Genomic DNA, 13,104 nt, shown 5'->3' with positions numbered 1-13,104 from the left:
GCGGTGGCAATTCCATGTAACAATGAGAAACATCAGTTACAGTTTTTGTCTTGGGGAGCCTATATCCCTGACAAAGGCTTGGTGTGCAAGTCCTTTTCTAAGAAGACTTTAAAAGGTAAGAGGGCACGTCTAAACGTTTTTTGTTGTTGTTGTTGGTCTGGGGTCTGATCTGGGTAGGGCAGGCACCTCTCAAGAAGTTCCACCTCTGTCCAAAAGTGTCTCTGTGAGTTCTAGCTCCCAGGCTTCATCTCCAAAGACCAGCTTTGGATGCAGGTAGGACTGTTAAAGCTAAGTCTTCAGAGAAGGAGGAGCATCACCCCTCTGAGAAAAGCAAAGGCAAATGCCCCCTGGGAACAGGGCCGGCTCTAGGTTTTTTGCCGCCCCAAGCAAAAAAAAAAATTGGCTGCCCCCTGTCCCAGCCCTGGGCTCCCCCCTGCACCTCCCTGCTGCCCCAGCCCTGGGCTCTCCCCCCCACCACCCACACCCCCTGCTGCCCCAGTGCTGGTCTTCCCCCTTACCCCCCACCAGTGCCCCCCACACACACCTCCTGCCACCCCAGCCCTGGACTCTCCCCCACACACACACCTGCACCCTCCTTCCGCTGCAGCCCTGGGTCACTGGTAACTCGCTCCCAGGGCGGGTCATTCAGCAGGAATTTTGTATGTGCATAAAACACAGACAGGATTGGTTCCCACATGGTTACAGAGCTGCAGTAAAGTGGAACAATTTTCAGCTTGTGTGATCGGAAGATATCTGGATGCATATTATAAGACTGTCCTCCATAAATGAGGAAAAGTTGAGGTGCCTTTATTATTCTTTTGTTCCACTCTTTCTTTCTATGGGGAATTTGCCAATGCAATATCACTGTCTTCCTTTTAAACAAACAAACAAACAAAAAGGCAATGGCTGTTGAAAATAGCAATTCCAGTCCTAATAACCACTGGGAAGCATTTTATCCTACTTTTTCTACAGCAAGTTACAGTGGATCAGTATATTTGATTTGGGAGAAATGAAGTAACAGCTGCCCAAACTGAGCTTGAGCACTCCTGAATTTTGAGGTGTTCAAATCTGGAAGGCAGGTGCTGGGTGTGTGTGTGTGGGGGCGGGGGCGCTGTGGGCTCCGCGGGGGAGCACGGCAACTGATCTGAGTGGCACAGTAAGGGGGCTGGGGGGTTGGAGAAGGGGTAGGCGGTTCGGGGGCCGTCAAGAGACAGGGAGCAGGAGGTGTTGGATGGAGTGGAGGTTCGGGGGCAGTCAGGGGCAGGGAGAAGGGGGTTAGATAGGTCAGGGGTTCAGGGGCAGTCAGGGGACAGGCAGCAGTTGGATAGGCATGGGAGTCCCAGGGGTTTGTCAGGGGACAGGTAGGGGTGGGGTTCTAGGGGAAGTTGGGGGTCTCAGGAGGGGGCAGTTGGGGACAAGGAGAAGGGAGGCTTAGATAGGAGCTGGGGTCCCAAGGGGCAGTTAGGGGCAGGGGTCCCTGGAGGGGGCAATCAGGGGACAAGGACCAGCAATGCTTAGATAGGGGGTGGGATCCTGGGGGGCAGTTAGGGGCAGGGGTCCTGGGAGGGGGTGATCAGGGGACAGGGAGCAGGGGGAGTGTTGGATGGGTTGGGGTTTCTGTGGGGGGAAGTCAGAGGGAGTGGATGGTGGCAGGGTGGGGCTACCCTCCCGGTGGAGTGTCCTGTTTTTTGAATGTTAAAATATGGTCTCCCTACCATTCACAGCACTCACAGCACGCTGCTGCATGAGGTCCCCCTCCTTCCTTTCCAGTTGGTAGTGGCCAAGGGAATGCTGGGAAATGTAGTTTTTCCCTGCTCCAGGGCTGGCTCTATAGGCAGGGAGCTAACCAAGGAACTACAGCTCCCAGAGCCCCCTGTTGGTTCTCAGCTCCCATGCCACCCCTGCAAATGGGGCTGCCCCAAGCAGGTGCTTGCTTTGCTGGTGCCTAGAGCCGCCCCTGCCTGGGAATTTCCAGTAAAAACAAAGTTCAGGTCACCCCACTGCTCCCAAGGAGCATGGTATCGGGACTCCTTCACCGCTTTAGGATTGAAAGTTAATTGTGTCTGGTACTACCATCAGGGGCTACCTCAGCGCTGAGCACTTCAGCACTGGCTATTATGGTACCAATACCATTGGTACTGGTCTCTTTGGTGCTGCTCACTTCAGCATGAGTGTGTGAAACTAGACTCGTCAGCACTGTGAACCCCTATGCTGTCTGCTCCCACCCCAAGGTTTACGGGACCACTTCTCTCAGTACCAAGGAAGTATGTAGTACTGAAGGATCTTCAGGTTTCAGATGAGTTGTGATCTCCGCTGCACTTCACAGATCTAAACATTGCCACTATGATAGCAATGCCCTCTACCTCATCAGCACAGAGCTCCTGGCTTAGCATTGTTCTCTCTCAACTTACTATGATGCAACCTACCACCCCAGCTTTGGCAGCTCCTCACTGCCCTTCAGATCTACAATGCTTTTTTTCATCTTCAGATTCCCAACACAGCATGGAGGGATCCCCTATATATTCTCCACGGGACCCCCTTTTTTGAACCTTATGAATACGAGGAAGTGTCAAGGGCTTCAGACACTTTCAGATCTCAGGGGGTATAGGTGAAGGCATATACCCTAGTATCCTTCTTCCTGGCCCCCAGACCCTTTTGCTTGTAGTGTTCCAACATTGTCCTGTCTTCATCACTCAAGATGTCTCACTTCTGCATGACTTCTGTGAGTGAGAACCTCCTCCCTTACACCATCCCAGGAAAACTACAGAGTCTCAGTTTTCAGCCCATGAATCTGATCTCCCTGAGGAACTATTTGAGGAGGAGCAGCCTCAGGCTCAATATCAGACGACGCCAGCTATTATCATCCCATCTATACCTTCTCACCCAGATGATTACAAGAGCTTTCAAGGTCTGCTCAGACATGTAGCCAGTTTCCTTAAAATACCAGTGGAGGACCTACAAGAGATCCCACATAAGCTCTTGAATGTTTTCCTGGCCTCCATGCCTTAGAGCTAACTCATAGCCCCAGCTGTGCCAATTAATCCGTATTTAAAGCACCACTAAACTCAGGTGAGAGGGTTTTGCATATGGACAAGAGTGGGGGTAGAGGCAACACATGAATAAGAACCTAAATGAACTCAGCAGTGTAGATGTAACCTAAGTGACAATTTGTTCCGTGGTGTACTTATTCAGAACAGATTGTAATGGTTTGGTTCAGCGCTATGTGACTAGTTAGTTCTGGAATTCCAGAGACAATATTGAAAACTAGGGATAATACTTGTTGAGTGAAGAAGTGATAATGAGAGGATCTTGCTTTAATCATCTTATAGTAAAATTATGCCTGAGTCTTTTCAGAGGAGTAAGAGCTGTTTTAAAGTGTTTCAGTTTAGAGGAAGATGCATTTTTCTTTCCAACCTAACTTTTCTTTGTCTCAGACCTTTGTTGTATGCTTTTTAAATTACTGTTTAATTTTATTTCTCTTCACATGAAACTTTAATCTAAAAGTTTAACACCCCATGCGCTTCAGATCTTATATGATTGTGTTATATACAAAAACTTAAAGTATTGTTATGTTTAATTAATTATTTCATAAATAAATTGGAATGCTCCAGTCAGCTTCAAAAGAAAAATTAATGATTTAAATCTCTGTCATATAGAAATGTCATATGCAGTTGTTGACCCTGAGTGTAGCTTAATATTTTTATCATCTAAAATTAGTTGTTCATGTATCTGTTTTAAATGTTTGAATTCTGTCTGTCTCACAGATCCAAATATCAATGTAATAGAGAAGGTTGATTTGTTGGCTTGTTCAAAATAGGAGTTTTATTTACAGTTGGCTCTTTATTCTTTTATTCACCAAAAATTCAGCCATCCCACTCTAGTAATGTTAGTCTTTTCTTAATAAAAAGCTTAGACAACCAAGTAACAAAGAGCAGTCTGGGAGCAGGAGACCTCAGTCATACAATCTTTCCTCCTTTCATGGATTACTGGTCTGGATGGAACATGATTTCTTTTTTGGCTATGGAAACAACGAACTTCTTTAGAGAGTTACAGAACCCCCACGTGTGTAGTAATTGTTCAGTTTATCAGAAACAGAGATTTGGGCCCCCGTGTTTAAGAAAAAGCCAACCTATAATAAGCACAAAAAATATATAACAACTGTCCTCCTGGAGTAACATCTCTTGCTTGTAAACTTAGTTTCAGCAAAATCAAGATGTACATTTAACTGGCCTATGTATCCTCTTGTGACATCCTTCCTTAAATTAGGGTCTGATCAGGTGAAGTTCAGCGTGCAGGTAGACTGCTGCACCTTCTTGGAGCTCTATTGACTTCGTAGTGGGGAATCTATGTGGTTGCTACACTCCACCCGTGGATCTTATATTGTAACAGGGCCATAAGTGTGTTTGTGCAATGGGACCTTAATTCTGCTTGAGGCCTTAAAGTATTGCTGCAATATTTATAAATAAATACTGATAAATTTGGTTACCTTGTGGGGGGTTTTCTATGGGGCCACCTTTTTGTTTTTGCATCAGGGGTTTTCTCAGAAATAATGTGTCTGGCCAATAAAATACTGTCTCCTTATGGAAAAACAAGCTATAAAACATAATAAAAATGTAAACCATTTACTATCTTCATTTTTTTTTCACGTAACTGTACATTAAAACTGTTACCTAAAAATATTGATTCATTTATATTATTCCTTTACAGTCCCAGTGGGTCTTTATTATCCTGCTTGGAGCAGGTTAAGACATACCTGCTGACTGATGGAACCTGCAAATGTGGCTTGGAATGTCCTCTTATTCTTCCCAAGGTAAAAAGTAGCTTTAAATGTGTATGCTACATTGCCTATCAAATAAATTATTATGTCATTATTTCTGTCATGCCATAATTTCATTCCTATTTAAGTGGTACGCTTATGAGGACATACCATGCAGTTTAGATCCAAAATACAGGATATTTTTGTTTTTGTACAGAGGTTGGTTGGTTGGAGGAAAGAAGTCAGGGCAGTGGGAGTATAAAACCTAATATGAATACAAATATTTTTCATGATTTTATTTTTATTTAAATTTTCCATTTGTTTAAACATTTGCTTGTATTGTTGGAAACATAATGCAATAGCATTGTACTAGTACATGAGAACCAGAAAATGAAACTGACTAATCAGGAGCACCGCCAGCTTTTTTGGCGCCGTAAGCAGCGGAAGGTCGCGCCCCCGATATACCGCCGATGACCGGGGCGGCCGAAGATCTGGCCGCCACGGTCACCCCCCCCCCAAACGTTAGTGCCCTAGGCGACTGCCTAGGTCGCCTAATGGGTTGCGCCTGCCCTGTGACTAATATAGTACTTTCAATGAAAGCTGATGACACTCAGCACCTTCCGTAGAATTCTCAACACCTTTGGGTTCTGGCCCATAATTTGTTTTCTGCTTATAAAATATACATTATTAATATACATTGAGTGCCACCATTCTTATATAGCTCTTCTTTATATTTACATGCAATAAAGAATTATGTAAGAGTAGCTTTTCTGTAATATCCAAAAATTAGGTCAAGTATTGGTAAAATCCTGAAAATCATAATACTGATATTAGTGTACAATCGTAAACTATTGTCCTTAATCCCAACCACCTATGGGATCTCTTTTTTTATTTTTTTTAACTGGATATATAGTGCACTAATTTTTGGAGTTTGCTACCTTTTGTTATGAATGTATCTAATATTAGGATTTTTTTTCAGGTATTTAATTTTGATCCTGGAGCTGCTGTGAAACAGAGAACTGCTGAAGATGTTAAAGCAGATGAAGATGTCACTAAGCTATGCATCCATAAACGGAAAATTATTGCTGTGGCTACACTTCATAAAAGCATGGAAGCTCCGCATCCTTCACTGGTTCTTACTAGTCCTGGGGGTGGAACAAGTGAGTAATATTATCCAAGAAAAAAAAGATTAATTTGACTACATGATTTTTAAAAATTAGAAACTTCTTCTCTAAAACAGTAAATAACTAATTTCAACCCCCTATGCTGATGAAACCTTAGGGAGGAGAATTTTAAAGTAGAAAAATAACAAAAAATCCAAATTTAAGATACATACAGAGATGTTAACAGACACAACTGTACATGGTACATATGTACTTTAGTATTTTTGGAGTACCATTTATGATTTTAAAGGTCTGCCTTAATACATATGTGCAATGTAACTAATGCTATTAGGAGCCTTAACTTTGGAGTTTTGTGACTGCTGTGCATTTCTATTTTCAGCTTTATCATTGCATGAATGTACTGTAGCTTTCTTCATGTAGTTTTTGTATTATATTTCTATAAAAGGAAAGAAGAAAGAAAATGATATGCTTATCCCCAGCCAACTAATCCCAGCTGCCCAGTTTTCCCTAATTTCCTTCCTGACTACACTATTATCCATCTCCCAGTTGAAGAAACCCTTCCAATACACAGCTCTTCCCAAAACTAAGTGCCCCAGCAAATATAAGAAGATTGCTTCTTTAGATAGGCACACTTCCATACATTTTAATATGTGTCTATAGGCCACATTCCATGATATGTACTTGCATAGATTTGATTTTGTAATTTAATCACAGAGTCAAATGTTGCATGCATTTGAATGAGCCATCTGACTGCTGTTAAAACATACACATTTATGTATATTTTGTGGAGGCTGGGTTAGTTTCTGCAGCTGTTAAGGGGCAGTGGAAGACAGTTTGTCATAGTGGTGTAGTGGGGAGAGACTGGCAACCAGGGTGAAGGCCTGGCCTGTCACTGCAGTTTGTGTGCTGGCCTTTTCGCTGGTAGGGTTCCCAGGCATCAGGTTTTCATCTGGAACACCTTCTCAAAAAAGGACCCTGGAAGCTCCAGTCAGCACAGCTGACCAGGCCACTAAACTCCAATTTGCTCCAGTTGGGCAGGCAGGTTCCATTCCCAACTCTGTGTGGCTCCCAAGAAGCGGCCAGCATATCCCCCCGGCTCTTAGGTAGAGGGGTGGACAGAGCTCCCTCCCACACTCTGAACCCCTTGACCCTAGCCTGGAGACCCCTTCTGTACCCCAAAATCCTCATCCCAACCCCATACCGCAGCCCTCACCCCGCCACACATACACCCCAACCGTCTGCCCCATTCCAGAGCTCCCTCCCACACTCCGAACTCCTCGGCCCCACCCCTCAGCCCACACTCCATGCCCCTTGACCCCACCTCCCAGCCCGGAGCACCCTCCTGCACCCCAGTCCTCTGCCCCAGCCTGGTGAAAGTGAGCAAGGGTCGGGGAGAGCAAGCAATGGGGGGGGGGATGGAGTAAGCAGGGGCGAGGCCTCGGGGCAGGGGTGGGACAAGGGTGTTTGGTTTACTGCAATTAGAAAGTTGGCAACCTTAGTCACTGGGGAGGTGAGAATTTACTACTTGTCAATGGGGGGATTTATATGCACCTTTGCATATATTTGAATGTGCAGTCTCTCTTAACCAAATTAAATTTTGCATGTTCTGAGGCTGCATGCCAAGAATGCAGTGGTGCTCTGTAAGGTGAAATGAATGCAGTCTGAGGTGCAAATACCTAAAGTAAGCCAACTTGGCAGAAAAGCGTCCATACTTGTTTCTGCTGTTTATGATGCCATCCCTAAGGCAAAAAGAGGAAATAGAGGATTTAGAAAAAATAGATATTGGTAGGTAGAAAAGGAAAACAATCTTTATCTATGTGTGAGAACTAGTACTGAGGCTGGAATTTAATTTATTATGCACTTACAGTATATCTGTAATGCAAACGTACACAGTTTGTATATGTGTACGCATGTGTACACACTCTAAATAAGGCTCCCCACCCTGAAAAAAAGAGAGAGAGAGAGAGAGTCCCCTTCCAACTCCCTACCTGGAACTCAAATCCTAACATACTGACCCTGTAGAGCAGGGATAGGCAACCTTTGCTGTAGAGCCTTAATAAATAAATACTACGACGACAACAATAATAACATCATATCTGCAATTCAGAGGCAAAATAAATAATTTTATATTCACTTAATTGAAAGGATTTTGTTTAAACTTTTCAAAATTAAATATCTTTTTCATAGTGATATATCCATTCATTCTAAATAATTTGATCTGCTTTTTTTCTTTTTGTGTTTTTGATATTCTAATGTTATCATATACTCAAAGTATTGTTTAGTCCTACCATTGTGTACTTTCAGCATATTATTTTTTAAAATATAATATTGATAAACATGATTGCCTAGAATTAAAATATAAATAATTAAAAACCCATGTGGTTTCTCGATTACAATTAGAAACAGAAAAGCTGACTTCAAATTTTAATGAAAAAAGATGATACATTTAAACTTATTGTTTTAATTTTACATTTAATAATCAGTGTAGAAGCTCTTTAAGAGCCAAATCATATGGCCCAAATAAAGGCCGTGGAAAGCCCTGGGTTGTTCCGCTACATAGACATGTCTGCGTTGCAGCTGGAAGTTTGCCTCCTGGCCTGCTTGAACTAGCATGCTTAAAACAGCAGTGTGGATGTTGCGGCAGGGATGCAGCTTAGCCTAGCCACCTGAGTTCGGACCTTCAGGGTTGGGCAGGCTTGGACTAAGGCAGCAAGCCCAAGCCATCATTTGTGCCAGAACATCCACATTTCTATTTTAATTGAGCTAGCTTAACCAGCACTACCATGAACCTGTCTACCTGGGGAAGGCACGCCTCCAGCTGCTATGTGGACATACCCCATGAGCAGTAAGTGTGAAAAGGGGCTTTCAGGTGATTGGTCATACTCCCTTACAGAGTGTGATGCAGCACTTCCATGGGTTATTGCAGCTCGGAGAGCAGCCAGATGCGGGACTGGGAAGATTCTATATCCAGCCTAGAGACTTTCCAGCACAATGCCCACTTTATTCAAGCTGCATATTGGGGAGAGAATTTAGCCCTGATTGCCTATGATGGTTATTTTCATGGTTTCTTGTTTTATTTCAGGGGGAACTGGAAGCAACCCTTATGATTAGTTGCCTAGTGCTTTTCATTATAAAAGATTTTTGGGATTTTTTTATTTTTACTTTTTTGAGATGCTTGAACATCTCTGTTGTTTGCAACAGGCCTTTGAAATTTCAATCAGGTTTAACTGACTTATAGACTATTTAAAAATCACCATTTCCCTTCAGTTGTTTGCGTTCCACAGGAAAACTTTGGTATCATGGCAAAATAATAACTGCACACAAACATTCTAAAGAGTTCAGCCCAAGTCATCGCTGAAGCAGCAACAGCAACACAACCATACACTGTACTGGGAATGCCTAGGAGCTGCAAGAGCAGCTATTGTGGCAACAATTGTGGAAGAGCTGGACAGGGAGCCAGCACCTCCAGTACACTCCCAGAGCTGGCACGTGACTCCGTCCCATATTTTTCCCTCATCAGCTATGAGCTACCCTTACTTTTAGGTGAACACAGAGAGAGATGCACGTCTCACCCTGTAAGCCCCTCAGGCCCAGTACATGGCCTCCAGCAGCCCATCCTCTACTCCCACATGGAACAGGAGCCCCTCCTTTCCTGTGGAGTGGGGTGTGAGAGAGAGAGCAGAACTGGGCACAGCATATGCCCACTGCACCCAGCTCATGATGCCAGGTGCCCATTTTTCCTTTGGAATAACCACCTGCTGCTGCTGCCAGCTAACCTACCTGTAGTTAGAATCATAGAATATCAGGGTTGGAAGGGACTTCAGGAGGTCATCTAGTCCAACCCCTGCTCAAAGCAGGACCAATCCCCAGACTGATTTTTGCCCCAGATCCCTAAATGGCTTCCTCAAGGATTGAACTCACACTGAGCTAACCCTCCCCCCAAAGGATAGTTAGTCTGGTAACTGAAGTGGTAGCAGCCTGTGCTGAGGTGCTGAAAGTTTGGAGGTCAAACCCTGATGATGATTACGGCTGTGTGTCTGTCACAGAGGTTACAGAAATCACGGATTCCATGACTTTCTGTGACCTCCATGACTTCTACAGCAGTCAGCAGCAGCAGTCTGGGTGTGTGGGAGGGAGCAGGGAGTTGGGGTGCAGGGTGGCGCTTACCTGGAGGAGGGGGGCTACCTGGCTCCCACTGGCATGTCCTTGCAGCTCCTAGGCAGAGTGACCAGGAGGTCCATGCACTGCCTGCGCCCACAGGTGCTGCCCCTGAAGCTCACATTGGCTGCCATTCCCAGCCAATGGGAGCTGTGGAGCCAGTGCTTGTGGCGGGAGCAGCGTGTGGAGCCCCCCTAGCTACCCCTCCCCCTAGGAGCATCAGGGACATGCTGGTCAGAGACGGGTAGGGCGCCTGCCAGCCCAAAAAGCCCTCTCTCCTGCTCCCGGCAATAGCAAGGGTCCCGGGATGCCGTTTTAGTTAGGAGTATATAGTAAACGTCAAGGACAAGTCACAGGCTGTGAATTTTTGTTTACTGCCCATGACCTGTCCATGACTTTTACTAAAAATACCTGTGACTAAAACGTAGCCTTGATGATGATGTGTGATAGGGGGAGGGTTATTACAGTTGCACAAAACATTGTTTTTACCTATCTTCTAGGGGGGTAATTATGAAACGATACAGGTTTTTCTGTGCCAAAAGAAAGTTATTTAAATAGTAAAGTCAAACACTTGAAAGTTAGGAAATGACTCATGTTCGATTGCCCATGCAACCTCAGTTTTGCTTCTTTTGTCTTTTGTACTATTTGCTTCCTTTGTCTTTTGTACTATTTTTGAACAGGCAACCGTAAATCTGGGATTTCCTAACTTTTGAATATTTGCTTTGGAATCTAAATAACTTTTTCTTTGTTTTTTTATGTAATAGCTATAGATGTATATGAATGTGTAAAACTTAATTTTTTAAACAGATTTCAAAATAGTAATTACTGTTTCTTTAATATCAGGTGCAACTCCAGTAGTACCTTCTCGAGCAGCAACTCCAAGATCAATGAGGAATAAATCACATGAAGGAATTACAAATTCTGTGATCCCAGAATGTAAAACGCCTTTCAAGTTAATGATAGGGGCATCTAATGCCATGGGTAGGCTTTATGTACAAGAAGTGACTGGAAGCCAGCAACAAGATCTCCATTCTATCTATCCTAGGCAGAGATTGGGCAGTAATGATCATGGACAGAAGTCTCCATATCGTGGCAGTCATGGTGGAATGCCTAGTCCAGCTTCATCAGGATCACAGATATATGGAGATGGCTCAATCTCTCCTAGGACTGATCCACTTGGAAGCCCTGATGTTTTCACAAGGAACAATTCCAATTTTCATGGAGCACCCAACTCTAGTCCTGTTCACATGAACAGGACTCCTTTATCTCCACCTTCAGTAATGCTACATGGTTCTCCAGTTCAATCATCCTGTGCAATGGCTGGAAGGACTAATATACCTCTTTCCCCAACCTTGACCACAAAAAGCCCAGTAATGAAAAAACCCATGTGTAATTTTTCAGCTAGTATGGAACTACCACGAGCAATGTTTCACCATAAACCACCCCAAGGCCCACCTCCACCTCCTCCTCCACCTTCTTGTGCTCTTCAGAAAAAGCCATTAACATCAGAGAAGGATCCACTTGGCATTCTTGACCCTATTCCTAGCAAGCCAGTTAATCAGAATCCTGTTATCATTAACCCAACTACTTTCCATTCTAATGTCCATTCTCAGGTACCTGTAATGAATGTAAGCATGCCTCCTGCTGTTGTCCCTTTGCCAAGCAATCTCCCTTTGCCAACTGTAAAACCTGGTCACATGAACCATGGAAGTCATGTACAAAGAGTTCAGCATTCAGCTTCAACCTCCCTCTCTCCTTCACCAGTGACATCCCCAGTTCATATGATGGCATCTGGGATTGGAAGGATTGAGGCATCTCCCCAAAGATCACGTTCATCTTCCACATCATCAGATCATGGGAATTTCATGCTGCCTCCAGTAGGACCACAATCATCTTGTAGTGGTATTAAAGTTCCTCCCAGGTCACCAAGATCAACAATAGGGTCTCCAAGACCATCTATGCCATCAAGCCCTTCCACCAAGCCTGATGGACTTCATCAGTACAAGGACATCCCTAACCCAATAATTGCTGGAATGAGTAATGTACTAAATCCTCCAAGCAATGCAGTTTTTCCTACTGCATCTGCTGGAAGTGGTCCCCTGAAGAGTCAGCCTGGTTTGCTGGGAATGCCTTTAAATCAGATCTTGAATCAGCACAATGCTGCCTCTTTTCCAGCAAGTAGTTTACTCTCAGCAGCAGCCAAAGCACAGCTAGCAAATCAAAATAAACTTGCTGGTAACAACAATAGCAGCAGTAACAATTCTGGAGCTGTTGCCAGTGGTGGCAACAATGAAGGACATAGCACTTTAAACACCATGTTTCCTCCTGCTGCCAACATGCTTCTACCAACAAGTGAAGGGCAAAGTGGTCGAGCAGCACTACGAGATAAACTGATGTCTCAGCAAAAAGACCCTTTGAGGAAAAGGAAACAACCAACTACCACAGTATTGAGTTTGCTTAGACAGTCTCATTTGGATAGTTCTGGAGTTCCTAAACCTGGATCTGATTTGATAAGAAAGCAAAATCAAGGTTCATTTCCCATCAGTTCTATGTCTCAGTTACTTCAGTCCATGAGTTGTCAAAGCTCTCATATGAGCAGCAATAGTACCACTGGTTGTGGGAGCTCAAATACTGTTTTGCCTTGTTCTGCTAACCAGATGCATTTTACAGACACCAATATGAACTCTGGCACTCTTCAGAATTCATTGACACAGAGCTTACCTTTAAGAGGGGAAGGTATGCACTGCCAGAATGCAAACACTAACTTTGTCCATGGTACTAGTCCAGGCCCAAACAACCACCTTGCAGGCTTAATAAATCAGATGCAGGCTAGTGGGAACTGTGGGGTGCTCAATCAGTCAGGAATGGCTTTAGGAAATTCATTACATCTGAACCCACCTCAGTCAAGAATCCACGCATCCTCCACTCCACTGATACCAAACAGCATTGTTAGCAGCTGTAATCAAACAAGTCCTCAAGCAGGTAGGTTTCCTTTTAAAAGAGTACCCAAATGTCTGACAGTTTTGAACTCTTGTTATGAATTGTTTCTAAATGTATATTTTCATT

General features: G+C 44.0%; 1 protein-coding gene across 8 annotated transcripts in view; it reads left to right on the top strand.

The window, feature by feature from the left end:
• MBD5 (methyl-CpG binding domain protein 5) overlaps window positions 1–13,104 on the top strand; it is a 221,071-nt gene that overhangs the window by 153,607 nt on the left and 54,360 nt on the right. For all 8 annotated transcript variants that reach the window (XM_039493824.1, XM_039493821.1, XM_039493823.1 and 5 more), the window contains 3 exons: window positions 4,708–4,810; window positions 5,736–5,916; window positions 10,882–13,020. In XM_039493824.1, the coding sequence (XP_039349758.1) occupies window positions 4,708–4,810; window positions 5,736–5,916; window positions 10,882–13,020 (2,423 nt within the window). The remainder of the gene's footprint in view (window positions 1–4,707; window positions 4,811–5,735; window positions 5,917–10,881; window positions 13,021–13,104) is intronic.

The sequence above is a fragment of the Mauremys reevesii genome, linkage group 11, assembly GCF_016161935.1.
Source record: "Mauremys reevesii isolate NIE-2019 linkage group 11, ASM1616193v1, whole genome shotgun sequence".
NCBI classification, from domain to species: Eukaryota; Metazoa; Chordata; order Testudines; family Geoemydidae; genus Mauremys; species Mauremys reevesii.
The sequence above is the reverse complement of the archived record's forward strand: the minus strand, read 5'-3'. Positions and strand labels throughout refer to the sequence as shown.